The sequence below is a fragment of the Seriola aureovittata genome, chromosome 5, assembly GCF_021018895.1.
Source record: "Seriola aureovittata isolate HTS-2021-v1 ecotype China chromosome 5, ASM2101889v1, whole genome shotgun sequence".
Classification (NCBI taxonomy): Eukaryota; Metazoa; Chordata; class Actinopteri; order Carangiformes; family Carangidae; genus Seriola; species Seriola aureovittata.
Window position 1 is genome coordinate 17,869,649 of NC_079368.1, and position 17,954 is coordinate 17,887,602.

Consider the following 17,954-nt stretch of genomic DNA (forward strand, 5'->3'; position numbering starts at 1 on the left):
ATTTGTTTAACTTTTTAATTAAATGTTTCTATATGGTCTCTCAGCCTGTATTCTGTTTCTAAAAACAGCCAAATTTTTAAAGACACTGAATCTGAGAAGGAGAGAAATCATGTTTTACACCTGCACCTGAAAAATATCAGAACCTATAAATCAGCAGGGACTTTCACATTTTCTGTAGATCTACAGTTTCAGAACTGTTATACTGATATTTTTATTTTGTAAATATATAAATATACGTAGCATCTGTGCAGGGAGGAAGCTGTATTTTTATTTTTTTTTACCTTTTATTCAACCATTTAGATTGTAGCCAAAACAAAACAAACAAAACAATACAACCATTTCCTGTAGGTCATGTGATTGGCTGCATTCGCTGATGAAGACGATGAAGATGCAGCTGAAGGCTCAAAAAAATCCTCGTCAATGGGACCTGAGATTATTTTCATTCATTATTGAGTCTCACAATCACAACAAAAATCATCACACACTTGAACCACTAATAAAAAATTTTTTTTTTAAATAATCACAATTCATACGACGAATATCAGTAAGAACGAGATTAAAGTGCTTCAGATGGATGAGAATCTCTAGCCTCAGTTTGTGTTGCAGGTCGTTCCTGTAGTGAGCTGCATTGTCCTGCAGACTAAATCTGTTTAATAACTTACTCAGCTGCCTTTGTCTCAACAACTTACATTTTGAATTTAATCAGAATAATCAGTTTCTTCTATTTAATGTCTCTCTGCAGATTCTTCCAAGTGGCTGGAGCATTTCAGTTTTCCACATCATGTCAGCAACCGGCTGCTGCAGAATTTGAGCTGCAGCATTACGTGCCCAACCTCCACCCCTCATCCCCCCCGACCTGAAACAAGTTGTTTTAGGTGAGTTATTATAAAAGGTACAAGTAACAATCAGAAAAAAAAGCTTTATTTTTTTTCAGTCACACAAAACAATTGTGTCATTTTTAAAAAAAATCTAAATCTTCTTTGTAAAACTCAAGAAAACCAATCATGTCTCCCATGTAACTCTGCAGCAAGAGGATAACTGCAACAGCGCATATGCAGGTCTAATCTACAGTCAGTTTTATAATAAAGGGCTTATTTTTGCTTTTTGTTCTGGAAGTAAAAAAAAATAAATTAGATAAAATATCCCGCATACATACTCTTTGTGTCAAAAAGCTTTACCGGTTTGTCTGAGTGGAGAGGATGGGCTTACCACTTCTGATCCATTAAGGATTACCGGCAAGTTTTGTCCGGCTGCAGAAAGTGCAACACATCGCAGCAGTTGTTGCTGCTGGAGGAGCATTAATCTGATTCGCAGCAGCAGCTAAATGTCCTAACACAAAGCAGCCCGCCCTCCTCCGTATAATCCCCTCCACTGTTGTAAAAATTGTTTTCGCTTTTCTTTGGGATCCCAGCAGGAATTACAAGACAGGGAACCAGATGTATCTTCTAAGACTAAAAAATAAAAAAAAAGTAAAAGGAAGCCCAGAGATTAAGACTAATGCCTTTCAATATTGTTATACAGCTGAAACTTTCACAAAAAAAAAAAAAAGACTGAGCAACAACGGCATTTCATTCCCAGAAAGAGCTCAGGGGTCCAGATGCTACGAGGATAGATTCAGACATTAGCGCCCGAACATTTGTTGATGCAACATTTCATTTTTTACTATTTTTTTTTCATCCCAGTTTGTGATGTACTGCTCTACATATGGCCTCCGAGCAGAGAGATGCATCATGTTTTACATCATTTTTTGCATGATGTCTCTTGCCTAATAGCAGATTTAATTGTTTACTATTTGATTATCTACTTGGACAAAGCATTGTGGGAAACATGGGAATGTAAATGTTTCACGTTTTAGCTCAGCGGCTCGTTTTCCACCTGTAGCTGCAACGCAACTAAAAACAGGCAAAAAGATATTCAGAAAACAAACTTGATCTTTGTAAATGATTATCTTACATAAACAATACAATCACAGTTATTAACTACTTTAAAAAACAAGATACACTCTGTATATTCTGTGTGTTTTTGTCGCTTCATGTAAGTTCATTTGATGAGCCTCTGTAGGCGTTTTATTTTAGACAGATGCTATTTTGAAAAAGACCATGTAGACAGACGAATGTCCAATTTTCTAACATGTTGGAAATGTTTTCACTTTTCTCCTGAACTGCTACCAAAATTTGTCAATTTAAAAAAGGGAAATAAGCCTCGCAGTTATAGAATCAGGGTTAGATGTTTAGGGAGGCGGAGAGTCGCAGTATCATCCAAATCATCCACCAAAATAAACCTGGAGCTACAAACAGCAAAATCCTGCTTCATTTTATGTCAGTATGTTCTGTTATTAAAAAAAAAAAAAGTTATCACAGTTTGTTTTAAGCCTCTAAACCACTCACCATATTTCACTGATTGGGCTGACATACAGTATCTGGGCTGCTCCAGCCCGACAGATCTCCATGGGATTTCCATACTTACATATGTTAGTGAAAGTGTAATGTTGATGCAGTGTTTCTGAGAGGGTGCATTGTGCAGGTTGTACAGCTTGGTGTAATGCTGATGCTTCAATGGGATGGTTGGTTTAGAGGTTTTAGTCTAAGAAAATACAAACACACAAATAGATCAGACTACTCGCCATCGTTGTGTCGTGGATGAGAAGGACGGGGTTCCTCAGGGAGGTCACCAATGGAAGAAACCGATAAGGTTCTTTACCATTAAGTATTAATTTGACGATTTGGTGATCTACAGTTTGCATCTAGGTTAGATCTGGGTTACATAAAACTCCAAAACTTAAAATGAAGCAGGTTCTAACCACATGTTGAAATATAAAAAGTGAAATGCTGTCATGTGCAATTGAAAGATCTGATAACATTTTACTTTTCAACCAAATTCAGCTCCGTTTCAAGGTCGTAAAATCACTACCTCCCGGGTCAGTGTGAATACAATTGTTAAATGTAGTGTCACTAATCTGTGGCTGAGATCAAGCAGATTTCTTCTTGATTTCTGGTCATCATGAAGTGCCTGTGTTTGTAATGGAGGTTTTCCCAGGCTGGTTCTTTTCAGGAACATGTAAACAGAGTATTTTCACACTCCCTCCCTCCGTGGCAGTCTGACTTCACCCCCAGCTCTGTGGGAAGAGCAAAGAGCTGTCCCCGGCACTTTGTGTCAAGGCCTGCAGCACGGTCAGCCCGAGACATCCAGACATCCTCGATGTGAAGAGAAGAGAATGGGAGAGGAAGAGAAACTCTGTGTGACACAGAGCGGGGAGGCGGAGGAGGAGAGGGGACGGGGAGGTGGGGGAGGGAAAAGGCGAGGCCGCATCAGACGACTGCCGAGCTGCATCCAAGTGTCAGTGTCCCAAAATAGTGGCGAGCGACGACCAGACTGAAGACACCAAACAAACAACAGCCCTCAGATCAAGTAAACATCGGCTAACACACAGGACACGACAAACTGTGAAGCCTCCCTCTGTCTTCCGGTCTCGTTAATCAGAGCTGTGGAGAAAGCAATCGAAGGGGACACCCGTCCTATTAGAGGAGGTTGCCGCCGTCTCCCCCCCTCCTCTGACCGGGGTTCTCGCAAACACTTTGCCTTCGAAAAAACATTGACAAGCTCCCTCTGTGCGGTGCTGTGTGGACACAGAGGACAGAGTCTCGTCTCCAGCAGATGTCTTGTGGCGCCGACTATAAATAAAGCCAATGAGACCAGCCGGCCGCTGACGAGCACAAGCCGCCGCGAGGCCGTGTTAGCTTTGCAAAGGGCCTGTCTAGTCTTGGCACGGCAGGCGGGCTAACATTTGGCGGGCCCTGCATCTAAAGCCTGTGATGCCTGTGAGCTTTGTGTTCAGGGTTTGAAAGGAAAATAAAGATTTTAGCCTCTAGATTTGAGGTTTTTTTTTTTTTTTTTCCAAATCAAAGTTGTTTTCCATTTAGTGGCAGGTGGGAGAGAAAACTGAGGAAACGAAAACATGGATGCAGTGGAAAACATGTCATGCATTGTTCATTTCTCCTCTTTGCAGAAACATATAGTCAATTTAGCATGTGTTTAACATCAGTGAGAAGAGGTACAACATCTAATGTATTTACAATAATGTAATCCGGGGCAACAGTCAGAGGAGCGCACCAGTGTAGCCTTGTGTTTCATTGATGACCCTGACAATCCCAAAGGACATTGGTAGCCCGGGGGCCTGTCTGTCTCTATTTAAACCGGTCTAACGGCGCCTTGTTTGGAAAGGAGCGACTTTCACTTGCCAAGACTGTGTAGGCAGCCTCAATTAAGATGTAATGCGGTGTCAGTCACATTACATAGTAGGTAAGCATTCACAGCCAGCGCTCCACCAGAGAAAATATCCCAAGATGGCCATAACATGGAACACTTACTGTATCTCCGCAATAATCATCACAAATGTGATGAAAAGGCCGATGCACAAATCAAATCGCACCCTGCTTTTTAGAGGAAACATTCAGAGTATAAGTAGGAGTGCTTTAATTTCATGTTCCATTACACGCCGCTTAAACGTACAATTACATCCAGGCACATTTCTCTACGTTACGTCTGACAGAAAAATGGAGGACAGAAATCAAAGACAAAGATTCAGGAAAAAAAAAAAAAAAAGGGCTGACGACAGATTGTCACAGTGAATCAGTGAGGAGTCAGGAAGAAGGTGGTGGCGGGGCGAGAGAAGGGGAGTCGCCCTTATGAAAAAAAACCTCCGTCAGAGTCCACAGAACACGCTCCGTGTGAGAGGTGTGTCCTCCATCGTGACTGTAGCAGGGTCTGATCTTTAATCAAACCTCTCCTGTAATATCTCGTATCATTTCTGACCTTTGTAAAAATAATAATGCTGTAAATAAATAAAATGTTGTACTAACAGGCAACAGGAGGCGCTGACTGTGTGTGATTTCAGTGCACCGACTGAAAAATGTAAATACAGTCTCTGGTGTTACAGTTACTTTCCAGATTCTTGTCGTCATAGCGATGTTGCAGAGATGCTGCACTGAGCCACTGGGAAGACTGTTGTCAAGAAATACTTCCAGCACATAACCCCCGTCTAAAACTAGAGATGGGGCTGACGGATGAAGAGGTGTTGTAGAGGTCTTTAACTATGCCCTGACTCCGGATCCACGCGTCTGTGTCTGTGAAATACAGTTTCAAAGTTCCCAAACCGGGTCTGTCTTTCGCAGCTGTGGCCATCGTTCCTATCAGTAAATTATTATGTTATAATCATCAAATAAACTGATGAGATCTGGGAGGTGACGCTCAGGTTAGCGAAGAGAAAACAAACTTTACACTTTGTTTTCTGTCTGTTGTGATTAAATTGGTCAGTTTATCAGTTTTAGATGTGGAAATAAAATCATAAGATAAAGAGTGTGTTATTAGAAATGAAGGTGCTGTTGTTGAAGAAGCCCATTGTTCTCCTCATCCTGTTTATGCTTAAAGAAGTCATGAGCCTCACGTGGTTTGGGACGTTGTGTAACTTTAGTTTTCCTGTGTCTTAGGACATTTACATAAGTAGTAGATGTGTATGTACAGTTTATCTCGTGGTTGTAATCATAAGCTAGCATGTAATCGACCAATCCGTGTCCATTTCTTCCTCCTTTGTTCTATAAAAAGTTTGGCCTGACTCTGTATTGTTGGGACAGGGAATGATTCTGCTCACCAACTTTGTGTGAGCCCTGTCCCCTTATTGATCAATAATTCATCTTTTAATTAATAATCTTTGGGTCGTTCGGTGTCTATGTTTTTATTTCTGTGTTTTAACAGAAAATCCACGACAGTAATCATCCGTCACAGTTCGGTGTGTAATGAGGGACTGTTAGTGATATTTCGGTTTGTTTACATCCATCCAGTTTATATTTCTTGTCCCATAAGACTAAATGTCACTGATTGTTTTAACGTGTATTTGTCTGATTGACAGGGATCACAGCCTATCTATTAGTTCTGGCGGTCGCTGCTTCTTTGTTCATTGGTGAGATTTGGGTTTTACCCCTTCTTGGAAACTGAAAAAGACGGCAGCAAGAAGACACCCAAACTTCCTCGTCCCCAGGGGCAAAAACAACTGAAGTCAACTGATTAAAAAATTCAGGGAAAAGAAGGTAGAAGAAAAAGACACGTTGCACATTTTCCCTCTATGTGTGTTGCTTATTTTTTAACTGTTTTCCATTCAAAATCATTTGTGGCAAATTACTGCCAAATATAAGCCCACAAAATCAATTAATAAGTAACTCAAGCAGCGACTGCAGCAGCAGGAGATTCTTGTTGTTTGCCCTTGCATGCACGAGTTACTATCTTAACTTGGCAGCTGACACTTTGCCAGAGTGGATGTGCTGAGAGGTGTATTAGAAGTGATAATGAAGAACACACTTCCACTTGAGAATGAGGCAATTAAAGTGGGGTGTAAACAGCAGAGGGAGGACTGAGTGTGACTTCGCTCCTGAGGGAATCCTCCAGTGTCTCTCACACCTGAGAGGTCTGCGGAGAGAGCGCTCGCTCTGATGAGGATTCCTGATGACAGTTAGCGACAGGAGGATGTAACACAGTCGCACGGTGTAGCGGGATGACAGCCAGGAGACTGAGAGCCGCTCAGCCGGCCTACATTCAACACGGGCCACACCTGCATACTCCAGCATGCATTTAGCTCCACGCTGTATAAATCTTGTGACATTTCAAGGTCCCTATAGGGTTACATGACATTAACACACAAATATAACATGCAACGGCAGATTTCTGTTGCAGTTAAAAGGCAAAAATGTACTAACAAAAACTCAAAAAAAGTAATAATCTGGAAAGAAGTCACAATTAGTGATAATTATAATAATAACACTGCACTGTGCTTGTGCTTGCTAAATTACCTGTAGGTGTGAATGTAATCTTGAATGGTTGTTTATCTCTATATGTCAGCCCTGTGATAGACTGGTCACCTGTCCAGGGTTTACCCTGCCTCTCGACCAAGCTGGGACTGGCTCCAGCAGCCAGCGACCCTCAAAAAGATTAGCAATATAGTAGATGGATGGCGTTTACTATGTGCTTTGCAAACAGCAAATTGCTGGAAAATTGGAAATTAGTGAAATAAAGTAGTAAATAAATATAATCAACACATAGGCCTATTGCAAACAAATAAGTATTTAAATATAAAACATGCAGGGTGCATTTTTATGTCTTGATTTGGCCAGTCAAACTTAATCAAACTACAGACAGAAATCATAATTCTATGTATATGCATGTACTGCAGGAGGCTCAAGCAATGTAAAAAGATATTAAATTATTGAATTATTTTTAATTTACAGAAGAGACCTATAACCAGTGTGGACACTGTTCAAATCCATAGAGTTTACATTGTTACTTATTTTTTTCATGCTAAACAACTCATTTGAATATTTGAAGTGAGATCATATCCCTTTTTTGGCAACTATAAGTCAGAGTTTCCAATATTAAATTAATTAACTCTTGGGCTATTGAGAATTATGTGAATATTTTTTTCTTTATCCTAAAAACGAATTGTAAAAATATGTGTAGTGGCAATGTGGTTATGAATGTGTAACTTTTGGTCGTTCAAATATTCAATAAATGAAAATAATGGCAGAGTTGGCAAGTTTGTAATTCTAAAAGAAAAATCTTGACTCAAGGTCCTCTTACTAATTTTCGATGCTTCCAGCTGCTTGAAGGTCTTCATCAGCGGAGTTGCGTCAATCGGTATGAGTTGGTTTTGGGTCTGTTGTTTTTACTCAGGCAGTCCTCGGACACACGGAAGGGGTCCTTCACTGATGACGTCGGTGGTGATTTGGAAGATGTTGTAGCCGAAACTTGATAAAACATTACGTTGTTTTTAAGTCAGTGTTTACTTATGTTTACAAATGCGTAGCACGTACTACAAACCACAAAATGACACAAACTACACATATAGCAAACTAAAAGGTAAGTTTATTGTTTATTTATTGACTCTAAACAAAGCGGCGTGTTAGCTAATAGCTAGCCTCTAATAAGGTTAGCCTGTTCAAACAGACTCGAGCTGTAGTTAAAACACTAGTTGCCGAACTCTCTTCGAAAAGTGTGTAATTTTAACATTGACTCGGTCAGCTAGAGTGTTATTTACGGGATAAGACTTCACTTAAAATGGTTTCTAGTTCAGTTGGTGCTTTGGACACAGTCGGCCTATAATGATTTACAAAGCAAACACGTTATGTCAACAAATCCAAAACTTTCAATATCGGCGATTCAGTGCTCGCCACCGTTACACTGTCCAATACACTGTGTAAAAGTTAGGCCATTATTGATGGGCAAAGATTGGGATAGATAGGATTGTTTCTATAAATTCACATTTTGCTTGGTGTATCAGCTGCTTATTGAATTAAAGTTTGGTTGCTAAGACTTCTTAAAGAACTAGTGAGCTATTTTCTGGGGGTGTTATCGAAGTGTTTGGCATTTAGTTTTTCTCCTTAAAATTACAGCGGTACGGATAAATTGGAGATGGTTAACGCAACGTAAAGTAAAATTAGATGAAATGAAAGACAAGTCGGTGGCTGCACCTTTTTAAGTAGCCTTGTAATGTTAGCTAGCAGATATGAGCTTCTGTAGTTTCTATAAATAGAGGATCATTATGTACTTCACTTGTTGAATTCAACACATAATTAAAGATGCAGTTTCAGTAACTTGGTCACTTACTCCTTATTCCATTAAACAGTAAGAAATTTCACCTGCCACAGTAGCAGGTAGATCTGACAAACTTGTCTACAGTTTAAATGTGTCGGCATTAAACTGGTCAACCGTGCCTTACTGTTTTTTAATTAGACTTGCTATATAAGTTCCAGCCTTAATTGAATCTGATCTGGATCTGGCTTCTCCGCTTCAGGTCACGCTAAAGCAGCCATGCCTCAGAAACCTCAGAAGAACACCCAGACGGCACACTACATCGAGCTGGGAGGTTATCAGTACTGGCCTGTGCTGGTGCCCCGAGGGATCAGACTGTACACCTACGAACAGATCCCAGTGTTTCTGAGGGAGAACCCCTACATCACAGATGGATACAGAGCCTACCTGCCCTCCAGACTGTGCATCAAAAGGTGAAAAGCTTTATTAATAAGTGACTTCATTACTTGTCTTGTATTTCCTCATTACTCCCCAAAGGAGAAATTTTGAATCTTGATCACTCCTCAGGGAAGCCAGTGTGCAGAGTCAACTTTAGTGGTTGGCTCGGGGATGTTTTAATCAGCTGTCTGTTGAATATTTCATGCAGTGCTTTATTACGTTTTTAAAATTTAGATCAATTTAGATTCATCCTCTCAGTCCACACTAAAACTGTAGAACACTGTTTATATAATAATACAACATAAGAAGAGGGTGATTTCCTTTCAACAGTGCAGGAAAACAAAACATTGTCTTTTTGTCCTTGACATGCAGTGGGTTTTTGTGTTGTTTCAGTTTTTCTTTCTTTAAGGATACTTCCTGAAAAATAAATCGATATCCTGAAATACAGATGGGGTTTCCTTTTTCTTTTATTGAGAACAATATTTAACCACTGACAAATATTGATTCGGATTTTGTGAAGCAACAGAAGTTTGTTCGGGGAGTTATAACAGCTAATTACACTAAAGCAATTTTATTCTAGGCAAGTATGAATATAAATACTGTGAGCTGTGCGGCTGAGATTACTGATGCCAGTCTGTAGTGAGGGATGATTTTAGGACGAGGAGAACTGACATATTTTATCTGATTTTGAAGTTTGTAAATCCTCTTTTGCAGCCTCTTCATTCTGTCCAATGAGACGGTGAATATCTGGAGCCATCTGTTGGGCTTCCTGCTCTTCTTCTGTCTCGGGGTGTACAACATGGCCTCTGTGCTGCCGGCCTTCGGTGCCTCCAGAGAGGATTACGTCATCTACTCCATTGGGCTTTTCTGCTTCCAGGTACAGGACCGAGTTTTCCAGTTACGTCAGCCATTACTGTGTGGTTATGATGTCATCTTATTATATTATATATTATAAATACAAAGCACTGGTGGTTTTGTTTTGTCAGGTTTAAGTATAAATATCTGAACTCATACATGTTTGCTTTTTCACACCAAATTCTAAGTTTGTTGTCCAGTTAATAAAAATGAATAAGGCTTAATTGCAAACAATATTTAATGTCTGTTTCCGTCACCTTCACATTTAGCAAAGTTTATTTAGGCTTATTTTAGCTTGTGTTCTGCTTTCGAGGCTCAGTTACAACAAGGTGTTGTGACCTAGTGTTCAGCAATGTGGTGATTTCAAATTCGTCGCATATCTTGGAAACTGCATATGTGACAGTTGTGTGGTGTTACCTTAATCTGAGCGGTCACAGAATAACATCAGACTTAATCCAAAATATTGGCAGATATTCTTAGCAAATTAAAAATAAACACAGGGATCTGACAAACAGAGTTGTCACATCCAATTAAAAATGTGACTGTTGAGAAACTGGGGAATTTTGAAGTGAAGAGCGGTGGGGACATCTCTTGTTAGATTATTCGTATTTTTCTACTCGATATCTTGCTTTGTAGATCGCATCCTTCTCTGTTGTAATGTCTGACTGTCTCTTTGTTTTTTTTGTTTGTGGCCCTCGCATGACTCAGCTGTGTATGCTGTGTTCGGTGGGTTACCACCTGTTCTGCTGCCACCGCTCAGAGAAGACCGGCCGCCGCTGGATGGCGCTGGATTATGCCGGTATCTCCATCGGCATCCTGGGATGTTATGTCCCCGGAGTCTTCTACACATTCTACTGCAATAATGTAAGTCTTCAGCCTGCAGTTCACTCCTCTGATTCATCAGGCTCCGACATCCGCGTGACGATTTAGTTTTATTTTGTCTGTATGTTGACATGAGTAGGCGGTAACTCCGGTCGTTCACCAGCTACTGCTCCCCTCAACGCATCAGATCAGACTTTATTCATCCCACACAGAGACATTCAAGTGTCACAGCAGCAGCAGAAGTAAAACAGCAGATACACAGTACAGATGAGTGACCGAAAGGACTGGCATCCTAATTCCACATAACCACAACGCTGCTGAAATTGCTCCTGATGGAATCAGATGGGCAGATAAGGTGTCGCGTGTGAATATTATCAGATTATTTGAAGATTAGTGTTATCTATTGAACAAAGTGTCAGATTCTATTGAGGAAAGAAAAATCAAGTTTAGCTCTAACCCTTTGATCTCGCTTCCCTGAGTATGTAAATCAACATGTCACTGTTTCTTGCTGCCAATACATTTGCAAAAAATAATTAAATTTACTCAGGGATCCAACAGAAGAGGCATTACACTTTAAATTCATGAGCAAGGTCAAAGTTGAACACTCCTGAGAGATTAGTCACGAGCTTCATTGTACAAACCCTGTATTATATTTTGTATTTCTGAGCTGCGAGAGTTTTTTCTTTTCCCAACTTTTCCAGAATCTCAGGCTGCTGAGACTCTTTGTTTACCAGGGATGTTCTTTGATGTCTTACCTTAGCTTTGAGAAATACAAACTTATGTTTATTTACATAAACCATTTTTTATTTAAGAAAGAAGCAGAGTCCTCAGAATTTAAATTTTGTCTAAATACAAACAGCTGTATGAGAAATTTACTTTCATAAAATGATATAAAAAGGTGACTGTTCTTTTTAGCCAGTTTCTTGTTGCGCAGTGAGATGTTTAGTTATAATGTCTAATCAATAGCGGTTAATGTTTCCCTCCTGTCAATGTCATTTTAAGTCGACATAGAAACTGTGAAGTGACCAAATTACAGTTTAGATGAGAAACCAACTGATCAGAGAACAAGTAAAGAAGATCATTGAACTGACTTTGACTTGTACCAATAAATAATTGAGATCAGATACCAGCTGCTCATATCATTGATTATAGGGAATCTTTATACAAATCTTTAAACAAAAGATCCCCTTTACGTTGCTGTTAAACTTACTGCATGTATATTATCGATGATGTAAACATGGTTTTGTGTGAGCGTTAAATGCACTGAGAGTTTAACATCTATAACCGAACTCCCAGGACTTTGCAACATCCTCGGCCTTTGAGAAGCAGTAATTGAATAAAGCTGAAGCGGAGCCCACAGTCTGGCTCTGCTGATTGACTCATTGTTCCTGGTGAATAAGCAACACGACACCTTCGCCGCGCTCGCCGTTTGGAAAGCAGCCTCTGTGACACAAGCCAGTTTCAGTTCCTTATTCCAGCCGCCCACCACCATGTTTTTTTTCTGTCCGGTTTGTTTCTTTTTTTTTTTCTTTTTTCTTTTTCTTACTCCTGAAGTGTTTGGCTTCGCTCCGTACTGTTCGCTTTCCCCCGCATATTGGAAGCGCCGGGTTATTTTGCCCCCAGAACGCAGCTGAAATCTGCTCCAGCCCAAACCAGATGGCTGCGTTCACGGTGCGGTCCGTCACTCCTGTTCCCCACCATATGACGTTCGCAAGTCTGGGAGCCGTCTCAGCGAAGGGCCCCCCTCCCTCAGTCCCTGCCAAGACTGGGGCTCTTGCTTCTGGGTGGCTCTACTCTTATGGAGAGCCAAGTCCCTACAGAAAAGCTGATTTTTATATTTAGCTAGTCAAAGTCTGGTCTCGTCAGAGTGCTGTAGAAATGTAGATCTGGAGGAGAGAACATGGTGTCTGTTAGCAGAAGAGCTTAAAACATTTTTTTTTGGCTGGAGCCGAGTGGGGCCTTGTTCCTGGTGCAAATTTATTCACTGTGAAATTCAGCAGGACTCGTCACACGAGGACGTGTGACTGGACGGAGGCCTACATCCACACAAATGGACAGAAGGGACCGAGAGTGTCCAGACTTTACACAGTCACTTATAGAAGTTTAAATATCACGTGCAGATCCGAGGGCGCGCTGCAGCTTTGCTTTTATATGTTCATGTATATGACAACAACTGAAACAGTAGGAGAGCAGATGGACAGATCTTCACAGCTTTTTTTTCCAAGCAAATTAGTTGTATCATTGTAATGCCGATGCAAATAAAATAAACCCATACATGAAATGGCCTGAGGTGTTAATTAAAAAGAGAGAGAGAGAGAGAGAGAGTGTGAAAAAAGTGAAAGTGACCAACAAACACTCAAGTGATTTGGATCAGAGAGCAGTCCGGGGCTGCTACAAACAATTATTTTAATTCACGATTATACGAAGATGTAGTGAAAAATGCTCATTACGACTCAAACACATTAAGTGTCTGTGATATAAAATGGAGAGAATTTTGGAGAGAAGCACCAAAACCTCAAGTTTGAGACGCAGGAACGAGACATTTGATAGTTTTGCTGGATAAATGATTCATTCATTAGTTGACTAATGGTTTGAGCATGAAACGTAGAAGCTGAAAACAATGTTCTTTGCAGAGGAGGAAAGCACAAAAATAAATTGCTTTTCAGAACAAGTTAAAACTCTTAAATTGAACCTGCTACATGTAAATACTGAGCTTTGACCCTCTCCCTGCAGTACTGGCGGCAGGTGTACCTGGTGACGGTCCTGGCCATGATCCTGGCCGTCTTCTTCGCTCAGATCCACCCTCATTACCTCAGCAAGCAGTGGAAGCAGCTGCGCTCGCTCATCTTCTGCTCGGTGGCCGGGTACGGCCTCATCCCCACCGTCCACTGGATCTGCATCACGGGGGGTTTCTCCTCTGAGCTCGTCCAGGTGAGCGCGCTGTCCGCCGTGTCGCAATACCCATGATGTTCTCTACTTTGATTCTTTTTTTTCTTTTCTTTTTTTGAGAGATTAAATTTGATGTTGAGCCGTGTGAACCTTCAATATTTTGACCAAATTTAATCTGAAAGTTGAAAATGATTTATAGAGGAACAAATATGGAGGAAGAGCTTCAGACAACAGGTGCTGCACCGTGCTTCTGTAATAATGTTATTTATACTTGCAGCTCACTCAGCAGGGGCATGAGTCATTGTTTCAGGTTGTTGATGTTCAGTTCTGTCCACACACTGGTTCAGTAAATATTTCTTTTTTTGCTTCAGGCTTTTGTTCCTCGTGTCCTCGGCATGTACTTCATCGCAGCATTAGCTCTCATTTTCTACGTTTCCAAAGTTCCTGAACGCTACTTCCCAGGTGAGACTGCTTTTTCATTTCCTCCGGCGTCACAGTCACTCTGTTCTGTACTCACTAAAATATGATGCAGTATAAGTATTTATAGCTCCAGAGTTGATCATAAATGACCAATATTATAATATTAACCAGTGAAATGTTTAAGAGGCTTTAGGTTGTATTTTTATTTTTTGGAGGGGAAGGCGTTTTTAGCTTCATAAGCTTCATGAACAATGTTTTACATTTTTGTTTTATGTGAATTTGCAAAATTTGATCTGGTGTTTTCCAGATCTTAAAAAATCTTAAGATTGCACAAAAATATCTGGACAGCTACCTGCAGAGTATCTTGATGTACCTCAGCTGTTTCGAAGGATGATGTGGCACAAGTAAAAGACCAATGTTAAAGATGCTTTAAAAACTTACTATATTACATTATATTCAAAATCAGAAAAGGGTCTTTCAGTGTGTCAGGACTTTGCAGCCAAAGTAAAAACTGTCAAGACTCTGGTTTAATGTCGCTGCAGGTCAGCTGAACTACCTGGGCTCCAGTCACCAGGTGTGGCACTTGCTTCTAGTGCTGATGTTTTATTGGTGGCACCAGACATCAGGCTTCATCATGGCGTACAGACACAGCCAGCCCTGCCCCGACGCCCCCCAACACGCCTAGGACACTGCTGAGCACTCTGGGAGTCCTGCCGCTTTGAGACGGTAAGAAGCAGCTCCACTGTCACTGCACTGAACCTGATAACTGGAGATATCTCCCAGTGTATCTGTCATTAGGTTTCACTGTTAATCAAGTGTTCTGGTCTAAATGTTAAAGTCACGTCCAGTGATGTGTCTTTTACTAGTGGTTAAAAAGATTTTAGAGGAAAATTGGAAGAAAAACTATGGTGCATTTGGCTTCTACTCTGTTTCTGAATATGAATTAATATGAAATCCAAGTGAAAGAGAGACTGAGTTCGAACATAAGCCTCCAGCTGTTTTCTTGGCTGAGAGTTTTAAACTGTTTCAGTTTGGGTAAACTCAAACCAGTTGATGAAAAATAATTTTTTCAAAAACAGAACAGAACCGGAATCACTCCAGGATTATACTTTAGATTTAGTTTTTAGTGGCTGTGGAGTTAAAACTTAAAATGAAAAGTTCATATTTAGATTTTGAAGTTGAGAAATATGTTTAACCTCCTAGGACCTGGCGTCCACATATGTGGACCTCACATTTTGGGTTCTCTAGACCACAATACTAACTTTTTCTCAACAAGGGCCTGGTGACCACATATGAGGATATTATACAGCCACTCAGTAATCGAAATTTAAAACTAATGTCCTCATATGTGGACATCATTTTTCTCAGGTCCCAATCAGCCTATATAGCAAAGAATAGAGCTCGGGTCTTAGGAGGTTAAGTGACATAATTAACGCTAGATATCGTTTGATACCGAAACCGAATGTTTTTCACTCAACAGAACATACGTCACAGTTTTCATTATGTGGCACGTCACGACCGTAATTGGTTATTATTATGATTTTAATTATTAATTCTGTCATCATTGAAACTGTTTGTTTTTTTCTCTCTCTCTCTTTAGGTTGGTGAACAGCTGCAGTGAATCCCAGCATCGTTGGACAGAAGGCAGGGGCACACCAGGCTCTCAGTCCATCGCAGTGTTACCACTTACCTGTGAGTCTCCGTGACGACGGAGGAAACCAACAGAGGGCCGGCGAGCCTCCAGGATGTGGAGTGTATGTATGTCTTTAAGATAAAACGGGACCTCTGAGTGGTGGAAGGTCACAGTGGTTAAAACTTTTTTTTTTTTTTTTTTTTTACCAGCTTTTCAGTTTTGTTTGAGGCCATTGCACTGCATTCACATTTACAGAAGTTTAAAATAACTGTCTGTTCCTCTCTATAAATCACAGACGAAAGCAGGTTCAGTCCAGTAGCATTTCTTTTTTTCTTTCCTTTTTTTTTTTAGAAGAGATCCTGCAAATTTTTGTAAGTGCCTGTAAATAAAACATCATGTAGCTCTTGGAAAATTAAATTAACTCGACTTATGTAAAGTTTTGCTCTTAAAATTCCCAATTTTCAATTGTAACACTTTATTTTTAAGTTGTTCTCAACCTGAGGCGTTTCCCCCCCCCAAAAAAATCTGTTTTGTATGTAGTTTGATACTTTGAAAACAAACCACAGCCTTTAAGCTTCCTTCAGTAATTGATCACATGAAATGTCCTTTAAAGGGAAAATGAAATGTTTCAGTTGTTAAATGTCACCAGTGGGTGTGAGAAAACAATCAGTTTTTAGGGTGTTGTAAGCTTAAATGGTTGAGATGTGTAGAGTTAAACTCAAACCAAATTATTTCTAATGGATTCTCTTTTCTTCCCAAAATGTTGAAATCATTTTGTAGCAGCCTCGTGGCAAAACAAGCAAAAACTGAGCAGTATATTTCTCTTTCATGTTAATGTAGATAGAAAAACCAAAGACTCGGAGACGCTCAACATTTTCTCACGTTTTAGGTTTTTGTCCTTCATTGGGAACAGTGTTGGTGTTTGTGTTTTCTTACCGCTGAGCGAGACGAACAACAGGTTGTTTTAGTCACAGGATGGTGAAATGTTGTACTTCAGAGACTCATGAACTGCAGACATGTGAGTACCTGGTGCTCCAGAATTGAATGTTTTTTGTTCTATGTTCTTTTGTGTCGGGGCCGCGTTGCCTCCGTTCACACTGACATGTACGTCAAGAGCTGCACAGGATGTTTGAGAGGAGAAGCCTCAGTGTTCGCTACTGCAGTGTTTTCTATTTATTTAAACTGCGGCTCGTTAAAGAAAAGCTGTCGGCTGACAGGTAAAACTATAGTGTAATTGGAAATTCTTGCCGTCGCCTCTGTAAACAAACCCAGAGTTGTGTGGAGGGCGAGTGGTCAGTGTGTGGGGGAGCAGCTCAGCCTGTAGGGGCTGCTAGTGAGACTTCAGGCCTTTTAAACTGTGTCCCAGTTCTAAACTCTAAATACTGATGTCTACACTATATATATATGTATAGTTATATAAGTTAACTTCTTGTACAGTAAACGATACAAATATGCAACTGAAAAGTTGAGAAAATATTTGGTACAGACATTTCAGTGGCTTATGTGTATTTCTTTAAAGCTTCAGCACCAGTTCATTACTCTGGAAGAAAAGGCCCTCATCTGTCTGCGTTCATTATCATTGTAGAGAATGATGCAACATGTGCGTTGATGGACAACAAACAAACTTAGGAAAGGCCGGTCTTAAATTTCATGATTTGTTTTTTTTTTTTTAGCATTTATTATAGTTCGTTTCAAGGCTTAACTACATCCTGTTGTGCAGCCGTCACTTGATTGACTCTGCACATCGTAATTTTTAAGTGTACGTCACTGTAATTACTGTCGAGTTACAAGTCATTTGAAATCAGGACACTCTTGTTTTTAAAGATTCCAGCACTGATTTAACATTTTAGAAACCTGTAATCCACATGTCATTGCACTTCATATTACAACTGCAGTTTTTCTCTGTACTTTGCAGCTCTGTTATCTACTGTAGATTCTTTGCTTCTACTCATTGTTAGAAAATAGTAACTGCTTTTTCTGCCTGAACCGATGAGACTCTCCCACTGTGGGTAAACTCAGTGTTTTCAGACGTCTAAACGTTCTCCAGCTCATTTAGGGTGATGTGCAATGTTAAAAGTCGATTTTTAATTTTTTTTTTTCCTTCATTCCAAAATGCAACACATCCATGCTGGGAAGATGAATCACTCAAAATGTAAAAATACTAGTCTTAATGCTTCAAACATGAATGCATGTCCCATTAGTCATCCTTTAATCACAGTAGGTGTCCAGTTGAATGGTAGCTGTCTCATTTTGGAATGAAAGTCATTTGTTTTCTATGTGATATGTAATGTTTTTAAGATTTAGACGTAGATGAACGTTCTCT

The 17,954-nt window shown here is 40.1% G+C and overlaps 1 protein-coding gene across 1 annotated transcript; it reads left to right on the forward strand.

The window, feature by feature from the left end:
• Nucleotides 1–7,751: 7,751 nt before the first annotated feature.
• paqr3a (progestin and adipoQ receptor family member IIIa) lies at nucleotides 7,752–16,061 on the forward strand. Its single transcript, XM_056376941.1, has 8 exons — nucleotides 7,752–7,902; nucleotides 8,837–9,047; nucleotides 9,727–9,889; nucleotides 10,576–10,731; nucleotides 13,423–13,620; nucleotides 13,950–14,040; nucleotides 14,541–14,724; nucleotides 15,599–16,061. Exons 1-7 carry the CDS (start codon nucleotides 7,842–7,844, stop codon nucleotides 14,681–14,683), a joined length of 1,023 nt encoding a protein of 340 aa, XP_056232916.1. The 5' UTR covers nucleotides 7,752–7,841; the 3' UTR covers nucleotides 14,684–14,724; nucleotides 15,599–16,061.
• The last annotated feature ends 1,893 nt before the right edge of the window (nucleotides 16,062–17,954 follow it).

What these genes read in the sequence shown, in the direction of transcription:
- paqr3a (XM_056376941.1), top strand. Translation starts at nt 7,842, where the DNA reads ATGCGTAGCACGTACTACAAACCACAAAATGACACAAACTACACATAT. An exon ending in CACATATAGCAAACTAAAAG is followed by an intron (nt 7,903 to 8,836) that starts GTAAGTTTATTG and finishes TCTCCGCTTCAG; the next exon opens with GTCACGCTAAAGCAGCCATG. An exon ending in TCCAGACTGTGCATCAAAAG is followed by an intron (nt 9,048 to 9,726) that starts GTGAAAAGCTTT and finishes CCTCTTTTGCAG; the next exon opens with CCTCTTCATTCTGTCCAATG.